This window comes from Arachis ipaensis, chromosome B4, assembly GCF_059453495.1.
Source record: "Arachis ipaensis isolate K30076 ecotype BB chromosome B4, ASM5945349v1, whole genome shotgun sequence".
In the NCBI taxonomy this organism is placed as follows: Eukaryota; Viridiplantae; Streptophyta; class Magnoliopsida; order Fabales; family Fabaceae; genus Arachis; species Arachis ipaensis.
In genome coordinates, this window is record NC_142439.1 from 2382687 (window position 1) to 2402865 (window position 20179).

The 20179-nt window shown below is 30.7% G+C and overlaps 1 protein-coding gene and 1 pseudogene across 1 annotated transcript; one reads left to right on the forward strand and one right to left on the reverse strand.

Annotated features, from left to right (window-relative positions):
- The first annotated feature begins 7912 nt into the window (after positions 1 to 7912).
- LOC107635796 (uncharacterized) lies at positions 7913 to 9603 on the forward strand (annotated as a pseudogene).
- Positions 9604 to 13947: 4344 nt separating this feature from the next.
- LOC107638257 (isoflavone 2'-hydroxylase-like) lies at positions 13948 to 16687 on the reverse strand. Its single transcript, XM_016341440.3, has 2 exons — positions 15707 to 16687; positions 13948 to 14692 (listed from the first exon to the last, which is right to left on the reverse strand). The coding sequence occupies exons 1-2, from the start codon at positions 16613 to 16615 to the stop codon at positions 14081 to 14083; spliced, it is 1521 nt and encodes a 506-aa protein (XP_016196926.1). The 5' UTR covers positions 16616 to 16687; the 3' UTR covers positions 13948 to 14080.
- Between the last annotated feature and the right edge of the window lie 3492 nt (positions 16688 to 20179).

Here is a 20179-nt window from a genome sequence, read left to right on the forward strand (position 1 = left end):
AACGGACGGTGTGCCGCGTATGTTATGGGAAACAAAAACTATGGTCTCGGTCATCACTGGGAGGGAGGCACGAACTTCTTTGGAGTTTTGCATGTGATTATGTGATGAAGGGGAAAATGTTTCTGAACATTGAAATATATTTACGGGGACCATCTTAAACAACATAAATAATTATCAATCAAATAAAAATATATTACATCCTAATTTAATATTACTAATTAAATTTAAGATTAATTTACTCTTTTAATCTTATTAATTCATATTGTTCACATATTATTCAAAAAAATAATTCTCCACATATAAGTGTTTTTTTATACAAGTCTTTATAAGTCATTTATATTAACACGCTTCGAACCTTTATTGCACATTTTCACTGCACCTTCTTCTTCTTTTTGCTGCACGTTCTTCTTCCTCTTCCTCTTCTTCTTCTTCTTTTCTTTTGTTTCTTACCTTCTCTTTCTCCTTCTTCATTTACGTGCTTTTCTCTCTGTTTTCTTTCTTCGTTATTCTCGATTTCCATTATTTTTTGACATCAAATTCTGAAATCGTTTTTGAAGAAGAAGAAGTAGCAGAAGATGAGGAGGAGAAAGAGAAAGAGTTCTGAATTATGCATAACGTGTACTTCAACGAATTTTGGGTGTATTTCTTAAATCTTTTGGGTGTAGTTTTGTAATCCTTTGGGTGAATTTCTGTAACCGTTTGGGTGTATTTCTGTAATCCTTTGGGTGTATTTCTGTAATCGTTTGCGTGTATTTCTGAAATTCCATTATCTTCAAATTTGACAAGAAACTCGTTTTCATGGAGGAAGAAGAAGAAGAGTCGTTCATAATGCATAGTGAGTAGCGCGCTTTGAAAACATGAAGTTGTTGAATAACGTACGTTTATTTACTCTTGAATGTGGGAGTGTAATGCGTGTGTTTTGTTGGACTTGTGCCAACTTATAAGACTTGTAAGCCAAAAAGACTTATATATATAGCAGGCCTCTATTCAAAAATATTGTTAATTACCTATATTTTTCCTATATTTATATGCTAATGTAAACTCTCTGGAGTTTTTCAATATTGAACAACTTTGCTACCAAAGCAACTAGGGTTGCAATTAATATATAGAGTTCAAAAGAAGTTCAATAAAAAAAAATATTAAAAGGTCATCCAAATTTATTATTTTTTATTATTATTTAGTTATTAATTTAATTTTTTTAGTCTATTTTTTTAACTTAGTAATTCAATAACATATTTTATTCTATACTTTTAAACATTGATGTTTAATTGATAATAAAAAATAATAAATTATAATAGTCATCTAGCATTTCTTTTAAAGAAAACTTAAATCCACACAACTTTATTTTTAATTTTCTCTTTGGAGAAAACATAAATTTAAATCATTACGAAAAATATCTAAAACCAAATAAAAGAATTTAAAATATGAAAGAAACATCTAAAATCTAAAAATCAAATAAAAACAAACATCTAAAATCATTATAAAAAATATCCAAAATATAATAAAAAGAAACTCCAAACGTAACAAAAAGAAACATCCAAAACCCAACAAAAAATAAATATCCATATTCATTTTAAAAAATTCAAAATCTAACAAAATGAGACATCTAAAATTATTGAAAAAAAAAACATCCAAAAACTAAAAAAAGAAATATCTATCTAAAACTATTAAAATAATCATCCAAAACCTAAAAAGAAGACGCATATAAAAACATCCAAATATATAAACAAATACATTCAAAACATAGAAAAAAAAAACATAAAAAACAAGTAAAAAAATCATCCAAAACCTACAAGAAAAAATATCGTATGTCACAACAAGAGGACTTTAAAAACGATCATATAATTTCACAGCAAGAGGACTTCCACGGGATGACAGCCAACAGGGAGAGAGGAGATGAAAGAAGAAGGGGCGGCTCTGCGACAAGAAGCTAAGGGTTGAAGGAGAGGGGCGATTTGCAACGCAAAAGGTGAGGATGCGACGTCACTGCGAGTAGAGTTGGAAAGGAGAGGTACGACGACAGTGGAAGGCCAGGAGGGGATGGCGACGCGACGAGAAAGGTTGGAGGGAGATCAGAGGACATGATGTCGTAGCAAGAGAAGTTGGAGATGAAGGTCGCGATGTGAGAGGATGGAAAATGAAAAGGGTGTATTTTTTTTAGTATAAATCTAGTATTTTTTTTTTAGTTAAAAAACCAGATTTTTAAAAAAGTTAGTTTCATTTGAATGGATATAGAGTTGGTTACCTATACCAAAAAATTGTTTATACTTAAAAATATACTAAAATTTTAATATTTTTTAGAATTAATTAATCAAAATAAATTTTTAAGAGATACTTTTTTAAAAAGTAGTTCTAATGTATAAATAAAAATAATTATATTTGATAAAATAAATTTTAAATTTAAAATGACTATAATAAATATAAAAAAATAAAAAAAAAATTTGACCATAAATAGAAATTGACATCAATAATTAATTAATGATAAATATAAATATTTATAAATATATAGAATTATAAGCAAACTAACTTTAAAAATTATATTGCAAGATGCTTTTAATTTTAAAAGTATTTTTAACCTCTTATTAATACAATCACATAATAGTTTTTATTTTCTAAACATAAAATAAAATATTTTTACTTTTTTAAAAAATACAAACACTTTTTAAACAATTTTATTAAAGAGAAGTACTACATATACAAGTCATTTTGGACCAAACCCAACAAAAAGAACGTTCACCCATATGAGCATATCAACACGCGCGCTACACAATGGTTTCCATAGTGCGCTTCGCGTTCCTCCTCCTCCTCCTCCTCTTCCTTTTTCTCCTTTTTCTTTGACTTTCTTCCCCTTCTTCGCGTTTCTCCTTTTTCTTTGCGTTTCTTCTCCCTTTTCTTCACGTGTTTATTTCATCTTCATCGTTGTTTTTTTATTACTGTTGTTGTTGCTGCATTTTTTTCCTCTTTCTTTTTCTATTGATTTTACAACATTATGTATTTTTTTTTTTCCTCCCAGGAAGAATTATGAGAATATGAAATAAGAATATGAAGAAGAAGTAGTAGAAGATGAGAAGGAAAAAGAGGAAGAGTTTTGAATTATGCAGAACTTATCAGAATAAAAATACACCCAAATATCTTCGTGTTACACCCAAATTTGTTGCAAATACAGAAAAATGTTTCCTCTAATACTGTATTTTTTTCCTTATTTCTTTATGTCTTTTAGTTAAATGAATGTAAGTTCAGCATCTTTCAAGTAATTTTGTAGCATTATGTGTCTCTTCTTCTTCTTTGTTTGATTTTTTTGTTTTTATTTTTGTTAAAAGAGTAAAACAAGAAGAAACTTGAGAAGGTAAAACAAAAAGAAAAAGATGAATAAGAAAAAAAAAAACAGCAAAAGATGAGTAGGAGGAAGAAGAATAGTTTTGAATTATATAAAACTTAACAGAATAAAAATACACCTAAATATCTTCGTTTTACATCCAAATATCTTCGTGTTACACCCAAATTTGCTGTAAATACAGAAAAATATTTCCTTTAATGCTACATTTTTTTTCTTTTGAATTGAACCACACCTCGTCCACTTGATTGGATTCAAAACAATAATCAATTTTGTTCTGGTTCAATTGACAATCTAAATCTGAATTATCCATTATCTTTAACAACAAGATAACTTATAATGGAGGAGAAAGAAAAAAAGAAAAGAAGAAAAAAAATTTCAATGAAAAAAGGAGGAAGAGGAGGAGCAAAAAGAAGTGGTGTTGATAACGATGATAATAAAAAAGAAAAAAATGTGTAATAACAGTACGAAATGCGTGAATATAAATGACTTATAATAAATATTTGTACGAGAAAAACGCTCGTGCGGTTGGAGTATAATTCTTTATTAAATTAGACCTTAATCTATGTTTAGAAGTATTTAGAGTAGTTATTTTTATTTAAAATATTTAAGTTATATTATAAATGAAACATCGTAAATCTTTACATAAGAAGATTTAGAATACTTGGATTAGTCTCTTACTCCATTTTTTGTCTCTCCTTTTGTTTTTGTTCTTTCCTAGATTGTCTGTGCCATTAAGAACTTGTCACGCATCTTGACTACTATAATCTGACATTAATTATTTTCTTAAACAATAATAATAAAAACATAAATACAAAAAGTAGATCAGTAACTATATCAATCCACTAAAATTGTTAAACATATATCTTCGTACGGTTCAACTAGGTATCCTTTAAAAATAGTATAACATTCAATTTTTTATTACAATAATTAAAAAAAATTAAAACAAACATAACTAAAAATTATGAATAGATTTACTATCTTTTTAAAATTAAATACACATTCAAAATACAATCTAAAAAAACTGAAATTTAAAATTTAATATATTTAAAATTTCTGTTTAGATTTAATATATTTAATTATTAATATATTATAATTTAAATACATATCTAAAAATCAAATTATTCAAAATTCAAAATTTTGATTTTAAAATTATAAAATAAACCTTAAACTATCAAATTATTAATTAAACTCGTACAAAACACTCAAAGAAGCAGAGAAGTCACGTTTGCGCCATGTTGAAAATCCAGAGGCGCACATGAAAAACTCAGAGGTGCACATCGAGAAGTCATCCTCCGCTGTCGTTTATCCGTGCCACCTTCCTCTTCCGCGCTCATCCTCAACGCTGCCTTCCTCCTTTTCGGCGCTCATTTACAACGCTGTCTTTTTAATGTTTAAATTTAAATTTTAGATTTATGATTTTGGATGTGTTTTAAAAATATTTTCTGTATAATTTCATAATTTTAGATGTGTTACAATTATTTTTTAATGTTTAAATTTAGATTTTAGATTTATGATTTTGGATATGTTTCAAAAATATTTTCTGTATAACTTCATAATTTTAGATGTGTTACAATTATTTTTTAATGTTTAAATTTAGATTTTAGATTTATGATTTTATATTTTCTGTATAACTTCATAATTTTAGATGTGTTTTAAAAATATTTTTTGTATAACTTAATATTTTAGATGTGATACAATTGAAAAAGAAACTACAATTGAAAATATTTTAGTTTATGTATATAATTATATTCAACCATTCATAATTGTATTATTAACATTTATATTGTATTATTAAAGTTGACTGATTTTGGATGTGTTTTAAAAACATTTTGTATAAAATATCATACTATCAGATATGTTATAATCGAAAAATAACAACACAATTTTAAATTAATTGTTGATTATAATAATTTTGAAAACTAATAAGTATCGAAAAAGATTTAACTGATAATTTAAATAATAAATATTATATTCATTTGATCGAATAAAAAATCAAAAGATTAATTGTATTATTTAAATATTTAAAGTTAGTCTGATTTTGGATGTGTTTTAAAAATATTTTGAATAAAATATCATACTATCATGTGTTATAATTGATAAATAACAACAGAATTTTTATGATCATATCAACTACATCTTCTCTCTTAAACTCCAAATTTTTTTTTGCTTCTTTGCTCAAACTACTTACGTAGAAAGTACTTTATTTGCAACAACTTTATTAATAAAATTAAATAAGATCAACCTTGTTCCAATTTATGTTTTAATTTAAACATAAAAATACTCTGCTGATTTTTTTTTGAGTCACCAAAAAAAAATCAGCAGAGTATTTTTATGTTTAAATTAAAATATAATTAAAAATATTGAACATGATATTTCTTAACAAATTACATCAATACATGTGTGGAAAATAATGATACCTTTCACCAATGCAAAATGAGAGAGTGCTTCAGCTGGAAGGTGGTGATGGTCTTCATCAATGAAGACGAGATGGAGAATTCAACTGGCAGCGTTCGTTTTGGTTTAGGATTCACTAATGCGTGTGAATATCCCGTAGAATAAGGAATTTAAAAAACTGTATCTGTTACGTGAAGTTACGAAAGTAAAGCAAAGTCACCGTAACTACCAATGAAGTGGGTAGGTTTTAAAATTTAAATTTAAATTAAAATCTAATTATAGATATATATCTACAAAATAGGAACATGTTACACTAAAAAAATAATTAAATATTATTTAAATCTGATTAAAGGCTGATTAGTATTGTACAACTAGCATTTCCCATCTTCGTATTAATTAGACATTATATAAAATTTTAAAATAAATAATTTCACATATTTTAAATTATATATTAAATCTTTAAAAAAATATATATATTTTTTATGTGAATTATTTTGTTATGACTCTTGAGTCGTGAGCTAGTTTTGACGGTATTGAGTAGAGTTATCTTCTTGGATTCTGATGGTCTGATGGAGGGATGGGCAGAGAGAGAGAGAGAGAGAAAATGCTGGCTGTTGCCACTTTGGAGATGGTGATGGTAATCCTGCTACTCTTGTCAGTGTCATATAACTCGTACCACGGCCCATATATATGATCCATAATCCATGGCCAATATAAATATTTTTTTGAAGAATGTTAGGGGCAGTAATTTTTGTAATTTGTAACTATCAAATAGTTATTAATGATGATTTTAATGATGTGAAATTAGTGTGAAATTTCATCCAATAATTCACTTTTCTTTACTAATTATATGCTGGTTAAAATTTAACAAAATTATTGCCTACTAGACTTTTCCATATTTTTTTCTCTCAAATATTTTTACTCTCCCAAACAATTTAATGGTTGATATTTTGTAATTTAGCTACTTCTTTAGTATTATCAGTGGATAAGAGAAACCTTCGTGACTCTTTTCCTTCTTATTATACTTCTACTTGTTAATTAATTAATGATATTACACTTAATTTATGTACAAAGTATTTAATTAATTTAGAAAATGAAATTTAATTTTTCAAAGTTAATTAGTCTGTATGGTTAAAATATTTTCTAATTTAATAATTTCTAATATTTTTCTTCTTTAAAAAATAAAAATAAATGATGGTAGTATACTAGTATGAGATAAGCTAAATAAAAGTGGGCGCCGCTGTGCAAAATCGTTAATTTGCTGATTTTAGGAGGGACTGACAGATAAGCCACTATTTGCTTGAGAGAGTGCCACGTTTGGAGCATGCATGCACATGTCCACTAGCCGAAAATTTACCTGCTGTATTTCATTCATTCTAGAAAAGGTAATAACCATGGTCCTGAAACCGAATTGGATCGGCCGGTTCAATCGAAATAATCGGAACCGATTACCTAGTCAGTCCGAGTAAGGTTAGAAACTGTTTTGACAAAAAATCGATAAAAAAACGGTCAAATCAGTGGTTAATCGGTGAACCGGAAAAACTGTTATGTTTTTTAGCGGTTTTTGGTTTGAAAATAAAAGTACTAAACGGCGTCGTATTGCCTCTTTAAAAAAAAAAAAAGAAAAGAAAAGAAAGGCTAGACGTTTAACAAAGCCCTAATCACTAATCAGAAATCACCCAGAAGCCAGTAGAGGAATCTCCCCTCTTCGCAGTCGCATCGCCACCACCATCCTCCTCGCAGCCCACCGCCATCGCCACCGCATCCCGCAGCCACAGCAGCAACGACGTTGACCACCGCAACCACCACCGCGTCCTATTTCGTTGCGGAGCTCGCCTCCTCTTTCGTCGCCGTTACTCGCCGCCGGTAATACTCTGTTCTTATTCAGTTATTCCTCCTCTCCGCCTTCTGATTTTCTGTGCTTGATTTTATTTATTTGTTTGCGATTTTGATTTATTTGTTATCTGTTTTGCTGGATTCATGATTTTGTTTTTTGATTTTCTGAGGTTATTTGTTCATGATGAATTTGTTTGCTGCTTCATGATTCTGGTTTTTGATTTTCTGAGGTTAGTTGTTCATGATGAATTTGTTTGCTACTTCATGATTTTGGTTGCTAAATTATTTATTTGTTCATGGTTTTCTGAAGTTATTTTCTGGTCTGTGATTTTCTGATTGTTACAGATGGAACAATCACAAAGTAACCACAGCCACAAGATAATGCTGTTCAAGATTCTCAAACTGGTTCACCAGAGGAAAATCTGATCCAGCTTGACAATATTTTACAGTGAAGTATGACAAAAATAACAAAGCTCAATATACATGTATTTTCTGCTTAAATACTTACAATGGAGGGGGATATATAGAATGAAATATCATCTTGCAAAAATTCCTGGACAAATTAAAGTTTGTAACGAAGTAACTGAAGATGTTGAACTTTAATTCAAAAGGCTTTTGGAGGAAAACAAAAAAAATAAGGCAGAAAAAAGAAAATTTACAGCTAATTGTTATGATGTGGAAAGTGAAACACAAGCGGAAGAAGAGTGTGAAGCGTCTAATCCTGTACAACCTCCGGCTCCTGCAACAATGGGAGACAAAGGAAAGAGAAGAGCGATTGCTGCTACTCCAATTGGAAGTTATTTTAAGTGAAGGACTACGCCAGGCTCTCAACCAACTTTGAAAAGTGTCTTGGCTTGGGGCTTGCAAGATGGATCATTGATGCACGGATTTCATTCAATGCAATTCAATCGTCTTACTTTCAACCTGCCTTGGACGGCGTTGCTGCAATTGGACCTGGTTTCAAGGGACCGTCATATGATGAAATGAGAGTTCATTTGCTGGCCGATCTTAAGAAGGAGTGTCAGTTGCTTGTTGAAGGCTATAGGAGCTCGTGGAAAAGCACTGGTTGTACACTGATGGCAGATGGCTGGACTGATCAAAGGCAGCGTACATTAAATAATTTTCTAGTTTATTATCCTGCTGGTATGTCATTTGTTAAGTCTGTTGATGCTTCTGATATGATAAAAACTGTCGATACCTTGTTTAAATTGTTTGCTGAGGTTATTGAGTGGGTTGGGTCTAGTAACATTGTGCATGTGGTTACTGATAATGCTACGAATTATGTATCTGCTGGAAAACTCATTCATGAAAAGTATCCAAACATTTTTTGGTCTCCTTGTGCTGTTCACTGCATAAATCTTATTTTGAAAGACATAGCAAGTATTCCTCACATAGCTGACATTGCCTCTCATGCTTCAAAAGTGACTGCGTTTGTTTACAATCATATGATTTTCTTGTCATGGCTTAGAAAAAGAAAAGATTGGAAAGAAATTGTTTGACCAGGAGTTACACGTTTTGCTACTGTTTTCATTACTTTGAAAAGTATATATGATCATAAAGAAGACTTGCAATCATTGGTGGTAGACAAATATTTCACTTCTCATAAATTATTCAAGAGTGTTAATGGGAAGATGGTTAGCTCAATTATCTTGGATAGTAAATTTTGGGAGGATTGTATTACTACCGTTATGCTTGTTGGTCCTCTTATTAAGTTATTGAGACTTGTTGATGCTGATGAGAAACTTTCTCTGGGTATCGTGTATGAGGGCATGCAAAGAGTCAAAATTGCTATCAAGACAATGTTTAGAAATAGAAAATTTGCATACACACCTTATACAAGTATCTTGAAAATGCGGTGGGATAAGCATTTGAAGCGTGACCTCCATGCAGCAGCATACTTTTTGAATCCAGATTTCTTCTATAGTGAAGGGTTTGTTGAGAAGCCAAATATCTTGAAATCTTTGCTTGATTTATTTGATATTGAAACTCTTTGCGATGACTCAGTTGCCGCAATGCAAGAGATACAATTCTATTGAGATCGAAAAGGAAGTTTTGGAAGGGAAATTGCTTTGAAAGCAATTAAGAGACTTGAACCTGGTAAGTTATTATATTTCTATGTTCAATTTACTTTGAAGGTTTTTTAAATATTGAATGAGAGAATTGATGTTTGACTTTCATATCTTGGTAGGTGAATGGTGGAGGCTACATGGTGGGAGTGCTCCTAACTTGCAAAAAATGGCAATTCGTCTTCTTCATCAAACATCTTCATCATCCGGATGTGAGAGGAACTGAAGCCTCTTTGAACAAATCCATTCAAAGAGGAGGAACCGATTAGAGCATCAAAGGCTAAGTGACATTGTTTATGTGACTTATAATCTACACCTTCAATCTAGAATGCATCGCAAGAAGAAGAATTATGATCCAATTGACATTTAAAGCATTGACACAGTAGATTTATGGGTAATGGCGGATGAAGATGATCCTGAATTTACTAACGGAGGCATCGAAGGCATTGAAAATTTAATATACACGGATAATGCTATGCCTTCATATCCTAAAGGTGATTGAAATAGCAAAACTTGTTTCATTTACTAAAGATATCTGTTGTAAAGTTATAACTTTAATTTTTTCTTGGTTTTTTATTTTATTTTATTAGATGGAGATGTGGAAGTTGATGTGGATTTGCCTGATGTCGCTGATTCTTCAAATACAGCTTCTTTTGGTGGTACTTCTGATGATGATGGCTTTGGATTACCTGTTTATGATGGAGATATTGGAACACTTAATGATAATTATGATTTTTGATGAGTTGTACCTTTGATTAGTTGAAAACTTGCTAGTAATTGTTTCTTTTGAATGTAGAACATTATGGGTTTGTCATTATGTGGGTTTTTTTTGTTTAGTTATAAACTTTGATGTTTGAAGTTGTTTGTGAACCTCTAATTTTAAGTTATGAATAATTTATTATGTGAAATTTTAAATTTTATTAAGTTAGAAATTATTGAATTTATATATTTAAAATTATTTTTAGGTTTTTTAATAATTTTATTTAATATTTAATTAAACCGGTTGAATCCTGGTTGAACCCCGATAGAACCAGTGAACCATTGAACCAGTAACTTCATCGGTTTATTGACCAATCCGGTTCTCGCAACCTTGGTAATAACTATTCAAAAATTATAGTTAAAATTTGTTAAATAATTTAAAATATTCGATTAAATTATTAAATATAATATACATTCATATTTTAGTTAATATATTTGTTTATGTTAGTAATTATTTCTAGAAAAATGTTAGCCTGTGACATATGTGTACGGTTAGAAACAAGAGAATAATTTAAATAATATATTATTATAGAGTTATGTTATGTGTACACTAAAATCAGCTATCAAAATTAGTTATCAGTATAAAAGATATGTTGAAATATAAATACATATTAAAAATAAAATAAACCACACATTATTTATACACAAATATATTTGTGGCTGATTTTAATGTACAAATAGTATTTTTGATTATTATATGTTCAAAAGGTATAATAGATAAGAGTATATATAGGTGTTAGAAGAATTAAAGTAATAATATAATTCTATAATTAATATACAGATATTCTATATAAATATAAATGACACTAATTAATCTTAATTAATCTTAATTATTCTCTAACATTTTCCTCAAACCCAAGTCGGAGTTAAAGAGACCATATTGAGTTTGAATACTAGAGTCCAAAAACGAATAAAATGATGGTCTTCGCGAAGATGTTAACTGTCTGATCCGTTCCAACAGTGACGAGGCAAACAACATCAATAAAGAGAGGTTGCCGGACAAAATGATAATTAATCTCAATGTGTTTGGTGAATTTATGAAACACATCATCATGCGCAATATGAATAGCGCTGCGATTGTCACAAAAAATATCGGTTGGAGATGACAGAGAAACACTCAAATCTACGAGAAGTCAACAAATCGAGATAATTTTAGCAGTAATATCAGTGAAAGCACAGTAAATTTAAGGACTAAATCTCTAAATTTAAACATTTTCTTATTTTTAAAATATTCTATTAATTTTAATATTTTTGACACAATAAATATTTAATTATAAAATTAAAAATAATATAAAAAGTTAATTAAAAATTTTTAAATTATGAAAATTTAATTATAAATTTTATAAAATCGTAAAAATTTGGTAGAATAATTTAACCATTAATCTTCTTAAAAATAAAAGGTCGACGAGAACAATTGTATGTTTGAATTGTCATATAATTCTATTTTTTTACAATACAATATATATAGTTTTAGACTTTTAGTTTTAGAGCAATTTTAATAAGCTATTTTTTAAGTATTAATTTTGATTTTTATACTAATTAAACTGATTTGAAATTAAAATTTGTATTGGATATAATATTTAAAATGATACTAGTATCAACAAGGATGTTATTATTTAAAAAAAACTAGTAAAATATTGTTATTTTTATATGCATTAAATGAGTTGTGTTCTAAGTAGTGTTTGGATAGTGTCTTTGAGACACAAATACATAGACACAAATACACAGTAAGACATAGACACAAAATATACAATTTTTTTTTGTTATGTTTGGTAATAATGTACAAGACATATTAATCTTAACTAAATATCATATTTACCCTTATTACTGCAACACTACTACTAATGAAAGGAGGAGAATAAATTCTAATGAAAAAAGAAAGAGGAAGAGAAAGAGAAGAAAGAGGTGGTGTGATGACAATGATAACAAGAAAAAAAATTACAAAAAGAAAAAGAATAAGAGACACAAAAAAAAAAGAAGAAAAAGAAGAAAAGGAAGCACGGAAAAAATAATAAAAACGCATAAATATAAATGACTTATATGACTTGTATAGAAAAATACTTATATATAAAGAATAACTTATTCAAATTATGATTTAACAAAAAAATTAAAATAATTATAATTAATTAAATTGTTTGAATTTTGATTGATTAGACACTTAATTCCTTATATTCTTCTATATATATTTTCACTCCCACTTTTAAAACTTCACGAATTCTTCACCGTAATGATCACTCAAGGGTACACACATATGGAATGAGTATGTATATATACTGATCATGCTGTAAGGAAATTAAATTATAAATTCTACTTTAGTCTGCCTAATCTACCTCCATATAATTAACCTTCTCTGATATACTAAAAGCAAGTACATAAATTTTATTAAGGATTATTCATATATGTATGTGTAAGTACTACTTGCGTTTTGTGTATATTTTTATCCAAATGAATTTTATATGTAATTTACATACGAAACTCGGCTCATCTTTTTATATATGAAAAAAAATATTAATATTATACAATAAAATGAATGTTTATACAATATTTATATTGCTATGATGTTAATACAAATCACAAGTTACATTTTATGTTTTTATCTTTTTCTTTTTTTTTTTTTTTTTTTTTGTATAACATAAAACATAGATTGCGTTTTATTTTTAAAATTTTTTTGAAATAAAACCCGCAAAAACGTAGGTTACATTTTGCATTTTACTATTTTTTAATAATAATCAAAACGCAGATTACGTTCTCTCAAATAATAATAACAATAACAGAAGTGCTAATACTAATAATCTAATAATAATATAATAATATTAATAGTACTATTATTTCTAATATTAACTAATAGTAACAATAATATAACTAAAACGGTGAATAATCATAACAATAATAAATATACAGTTCCATTTAATAGTAATAATAATAATAATAATAATAATGCACATAACAATAATATATAATAATAATAGTAGTATTTAATAATAGTAATTACAATTAATACTAATAATAAAGTTTAATTATTCTATTGGTTCTTATAATTTTATTAAATTTTTAATTAAGTTTTTTTTTTTAATTGGGTTCTTATATTGCTTTTAATTTTGTAATTACGTCATTTTTATATTAAAAATGTTAAAATTAACATAATATTTTTACCAAAATACATACGGTCAAATATTTAATTAAGTTTTTAATTATAAATATCTTTAATTTAGGAAGAAATATTCAGTTAATTCTAATATTTTTTACATTAAGAAGAATTTAATTACAAAGTTAAAGCAATGTAAGGATCTAATTTAAAAAAAATATAAAGATGTAATTAAGAATTTAATAAAACTATAAAGATGAACAGAACAATTAAACTTAATAATAATAATAATAATAATAATAGTAGTAGTATGCCTAGCCAATTCCGCTTGGGATTTTTTTTCTTTTTTTCTTCTTACGTTAAAACGCATGTTGCGTTTTGGTTTTAAATTTTTTTTTGTTACTAATACAACGCAGGTTACGTTTTGCAAGACTATAAATAGATCCATAATTTTGCATAACACACCATATTACAATATGTGTGCATAACACTATTTTTTTTTTCATTTTTAAATTATTTTCTGACGAAACTCATGTGGGTCAAATTTATGCCTAATTAAGTAATTATTTCAGCCTAAATTTAGGACTTATTATAGCAAATTAATTACTTCTGCATTAAATAGTTGACGATGAGTGGACGTGGTTTGCACATGGCCTTTAATGAGACTAACCTTGACAACATAAATCCAATTTTCTCCCTCATATCAATCTCCTTATCACCAATTCGTTTCCAATCAAAGCACTGAATTAATACTCCCAAAGTGAAGCTAATAGTCCGCAAAGCCAAGGCTTCTCCCGGACAAGCTCTCCTTCCCTTCCCAAACACAATTAATTTTTCTAACTCTCCTTCTTTCTCAAACCTCTCAGGCTTAAAACATGTAGCATCGCACCAAGTTTGAGGATCTCTATTGATATGCCATGCATTGGTCAACACTATGGTATCTCGTGGAACTCTGTATCCCCCAATAGTGCAATCATCTGAGGATAAGTGTGGGAGTAGCAAAGGGCCAGGAGCATACAATCGAAGAGTCTCGTAAATGATGTTTTTGAGATATGAAAGTTTTGGAAGATCTGACTCTTCTAACAAACGGTCTTGACCTACATGCTTTTCCATTTCATCTCTCGCCTTCTTCATTACATCTTGATGGTTCAGTAAACATGACATTGCCCATTCTAAAGTCACTGCTGATGTGTCAGTTCCAGCAAGAAACATGTTCTACAACGCAAATCAACTTAATTAGTTAAAATGGAGCCAAAAGCAATGCAATATAAAATAATATATTTAAAACAAAAATAATATATTTCAAATATCAGAAATAAAACTAAAATTTAAATAAAGGTTAGAAGCTAAATAGTAATTTAGCTTTTTGCATCTGGCAAATTAAATCCAATAAAATATAATAGAAGAAGTTAAGGCTAGAGTAGGTGTGTGTCTAGGAATGGCAGTATGGATCTGGAAGCGTGAGCAGTGTATGTTGGAATAACTGAAGATGGAAACGGAGAGCAGGAGAAGGAGATGGAGCAAAAATCACCATATGATAAGGATAGAGATGAAAATAAAGAATTTTTTTTTTGAAAAAATTTAAAGTGAAGATGAAAACTATATCTCTCAGTTTGTAGAAAAAGTAATGCTAGGGAGACAAAAAAACAGCCAGAACTTGTCTTATTTAGCATTTATTAATTGTCGCAACAATTAATGAATACTAAATAAGACAACTTATAGCTGTTTTTGGCTGATTTTCTTTGGTTACCAAATATTTTTAATTTTAAAAATATTATTAAAATTAAAATAATTTTTTTTATTATTAAACAATACTTTTAAAAAAGGTGAAAACTCAGTGGAGTCGGTTTTGAATTTTTTTTTTTACCAAAGATATAAGACTCGAACCCACAACCTCTTAATTGAGTATGGGGAGACTATGTCATTTGAGCTATTACTCATTAGCTCGGTTTTGAATTTTTGATAACTGAAAGTAGTTAGATAAAAATTTAATCAAATTATTTAAATCATTAGTCAACTTTGATAAGTTAGATAAAAATTTAGTCAAATCATTTAACAATTCTCAACTATCATCTTCACTTAAAATTGACTGTATTTTCACCTCTTAAAAAACATTACTTAAAAAAAGTGCTCTAAAATTTTTTTTCGACTTTATATCTATTCATTGCTAATGACTTAATGAGAAAGGAGATGAGAAAAAACTTGTGTGTGTGGTGCTACTAATTTTACCAAAGCAAGGCCTTTGATGATGTGATCAGGGTAGTAATCGGGCTGCGATTGTTGCAGAGTTAGGAGATGATCTATCATGTTCTCTTCAGCCTGCTCCTTCTTGTTGCGACGATGCTCTTCAATCAGTCCTTTCAAGAACCTGTCAGTTTTCTCACCAATATTCCTGATCCGCTTCTTCAAACCACCGAAATCAACAACCCTAAGTATCGCCAAGAAATCGTTCACGTTGCTAGACCCATAGTCTTGCAAAAACTCAGTAACTACCGCTCTAAACTCCTTCCCTTCTTCAACATCGTGGTGCTTCCCACCAGAGATCATCTTCATGATGTTGTTGAATGTCATTTCGTAGAACTTGGAACTCAGCTCCACCTCAGAAAAGTCGTCGTCGTCATCATGATGATGACCTGCTGCAAGGGTCCGAACGAGAGTCATGATCTCATCTCTTCGGATTTGGGAGGAGCACAAGTCGTTGATGCGTTGGGTGGAAAGGACATGGAGGGTGGTGATGCGGCGGAGGTTGCGCCAGTGATCGCCGTAGGAACTGGAGCCGAGGGTGGTGGAGTCATATAAGACGTACTTCCCTGAGAGGAAGCGCGGTCGATTGGCAAGGATGACGTCATTCTTGGTGAAGCATTCTTCGGCAGCAGAGGCTGATGAGACGACAACCACAAGGCGGGAGCCGAACCGGAGGGAGATGACGTGGCCATACTTTTGGGAGAGGGACTTGAGAGTGTGGTGGAGAGGCCTCTTGAGATGGTGGAGGTTGCCTATTATGGGGAGGCAAGGTGGACCGGGTGGCAACCTTAGTCGGTGGAATTTGAGCACAAGGTTAATGCTGATGGTGATGATGAAAAGAAAGAATGCAAGATGAAGGATAGAGTATGATGATAACAAGGAAAAGATCTCCATCCTTGTTATAATTTGGTTTATGAGTTTGATGATTTTTTGCAGCTACTTATTTCCAATTTGCCGTCCTTCCATTTAAATATATGTACTTGTTTGGTAACATTTTTATGTTACTTAAGAAGGCCACGTCTCTTGGCTAAGTATGAGTTTCATTAATGAAAGGGAAAGTATTGGAACCAATATTAAATGTGCATAATGTGTACAATAAATTAAAAAAAAATAAAATAAAAGTTAAAAATTAGATCATTAATTAATTATTTAATTTTAAATTTTAAAATTTGAAAATTAAGATTAGTATTTAAATTTATTCACGCTATGTATGGTTATTTCTTATGAAGCACGGACATATTTCGGACACGACACTCATTCGACACGCGTGTCTACTGTGTTCAACCGTGTCTTAATAAAAAAATAAAAAATTATTCTCCGGATACGTCTGGACACACCTAAATACCATCACATGTCCGCATGTCCAGTCTTATTCTTAACATATATTCTTAAAATAAATTTAAATATAGTATATATTATTATTTATTAAAACAAAAAATATTTTAAATACTTGACATAGTTAAAATAAGACATTAAAAATAATTAAAAATTTTAATTTATATTTTAATATCAATAAAATATCAAAATATTATTACAATTTATCTAAAAAATACTTTATATTTTATATATATGCGTGTCCCCGTGTCATCTAAGATTTTAAAATTTCCGTGTTGGCATGTCCCGTGTCCGTGTCAGTGTCCGTGCATCATATTCTAATCTTACAGTAACCTCTAATACACGTCCAAAATTCACCGTCATCTTCTCCGGTTCTCACCTCGCGTCACTAAATTTCTCGCTGGTCATACCGAGGCCGCTGCATCCTCCCACCGATACCGTCCTCACCTCCCTCTGACGCTCGGCCTAACGTTGTTGCCACTATTTTCGTGCCTCTCTTCCGAACCGGCTTTGCTTTCTCCCATTTCTTCAAGCCTCTTCTCACCGATGATACCACCATGCTCTTCTTCTTTTTCGGATCCAAGCATGGTTAGCTTCTTTCATTATTTAAGCCCTATGCTTCACAACAGTGCCGCTTTTGTCATGACTAGTCCTTCAAAATTATGTTTCACCACAATAATAGTTTCTTCTGTTTATTCATCTTCTTCTATTTTAATGGTCAATTTAGGATGGTCATTTTAGTAGGTATGCAGATGATTATTTTATTTGTATGTAGATGATTATTTTGATTGGATTGAGTTTAGTTATATATAATTAAAATATGTTAGATGTTCAATTCATTAGGTATACGGATGATTATTTTTATCTTTAAGTAGATGGTTATTTTTATTAAGGGTGAGTGGCGTGTGGCAAGTCAAGTAGCGATGGTGAAATGGGATGATTATTGATGAAGGTGGGGTGACCGCCGCTTAAAAAAGAAGAGAGTATTGGAGAATTTTAGATGATTATTTTTTTGAAATAACTAACTGGATTTTTTAAAAATTTAAAATTTGATGTGAAATAACTGAATAAGAATTTTTAAATTCATTATTTTATGGATAATTTTTATTTTTAATTCATATTGGACTAAATAAATAGTCTATTGTACACATTGTATAAATATCTTTATAATTCCCTAGCGGAACTCTTAATGAAAAATCAGTAGGTCCAATGGGACTACAATCGAATCCAAGAGAACCAATAGGCAAGGGGGGTTTATCCCCAATGTGCGTGCTTTGACAAATTTACATGGCTCGGGACTCGGGTGCTGTTGGCAAAAAATTCATCCAGCATAGAAAAAGTACTGAAATGCCGAGACAAACCAAAAAAATATATATATATATACTTAAATCTATTTTTTTTTGTTTTATTTTTAGAAACTACTTGAATAAAGATGTTTAAAATATTTTTTTAAATATTTTTTAATAATTAATATTTAACACATATAATTAATTAAATTGTTTTATTTTTGTTAAAATTAGTCCAGATAAATTAATTTGACTTGGACTATACCGGTAAACCTTAGCTTCAATATCTTTGACCGAGTAACCCACCAAAATCGGAATCCTCGAAAGTCTAATCAAATTCGAGATTCCCAACCCAACTAATTGCCACGAACTCCCTGGATACTGGGATAACAAACTTACCCAACGTTACGATGACGAGCTCCATTGTATCTATAAAAGAGAGATAGCTGCTCTGCAGAAGATATACAGCAAGAAGTAACAATACTCACGAGAGAACCAGCCTTCAATACTCAAAGACTATTATTATTTTTCTCTTTTTAGCAAGCACATCGACTAACTTGAGCGTCGTAGTCTCTTTTGCATGTTTCACGCCAAGGTCCCACGTTCGAGGATATCCCTTCCGAGTAAGATTCGCCAAGGAGTGTGCGTCCGAGCTATAACCCGGAAGAGTATCCTTCAATAGAACATTTGGTGCCCACCGTGGAGCCCGAACTTATTTAACCCACATCTCTCTACCATTTTTTCCTTCTTTTTTCTCCAGGATCACTACGCATGGTTGATAACGGGATTCAGCAACCCACACCGGCCGAACTAATGATGATGATGGTAGAGCTTCAGGTTGAAGTTCGAAAAATAGCCGAACAATCGTCCAAGGGCTGAAACGGCGATGGCACCAAGAGCCATGGAGGTAGTAATGCCCATGCCCGAGAAACAGAAATAGAAGAGGTTACACCGCCAAAGGAAAAGCTCACACTGGACAGCCCTTTCTCCGAAGGCGTCATAGGCTTTCAGATGCCAAAAAATTTTGTGCTACCCACCGGGCTCAAATTGTATGAAGGGTTCGGCGACCCCCGTGTCCACATCAGAAAATTCCAATCGATGATGTTCTTTAATGCTTCAAGGATATACGTCAACGGGTCGGATTACCTCAGCACCATTAAGCAGGGTCCACACGAAAGTTTGAAGAATTATATGACTAGGTTTGCCAAGGCAACCATGGAAATACCCGACCTTGATCCCAATGTACACCTCCACGCACTAAAGAGTGGCCTGAGACTAGGCAAATTCCAGGAGACAATAGCCGTAACCAAGCCCAGAACCCTAGAAGAGTTCCGCGAAAAGGCGGCCGGCCAGATGGAAATTGAAGAGCTTAGAGAAGCTCGGTGAGGTGACAAACAACAACCTCGGCGAGATGACGAAAAACACCCGAAGGCAACAAGTCACAAAGACAACAAGAAGCCTTTCAACTTGACACCAAAGTATGATATCTATACCCAGTTCAATACCAGAAGAGAGGACATCATCAAGAAAATTTTACATGCAAAAATTATCAAACCACCTAACAGAGCAGACTCGTACCAAGACCAGAAATATGTCGACAAATCGAAGCACTGCGCATTCCATCAAAAGTTTGGCCACACAACCGACGAATGTGTGACCGCGAAAGATCTTTTAGAAAGACTGGCCAGGCAGGGACACTTAGACAAGTACATAAGCGGACGAATACAACGAAACCAACGAGGCACCAACGATGTCCGATTAGAGAAAGAGCCGAACACTCCGGAGAAAACAAAGTGGGGCTTATCCCCAACATGCTTTGACAAACTTACATGCTTAA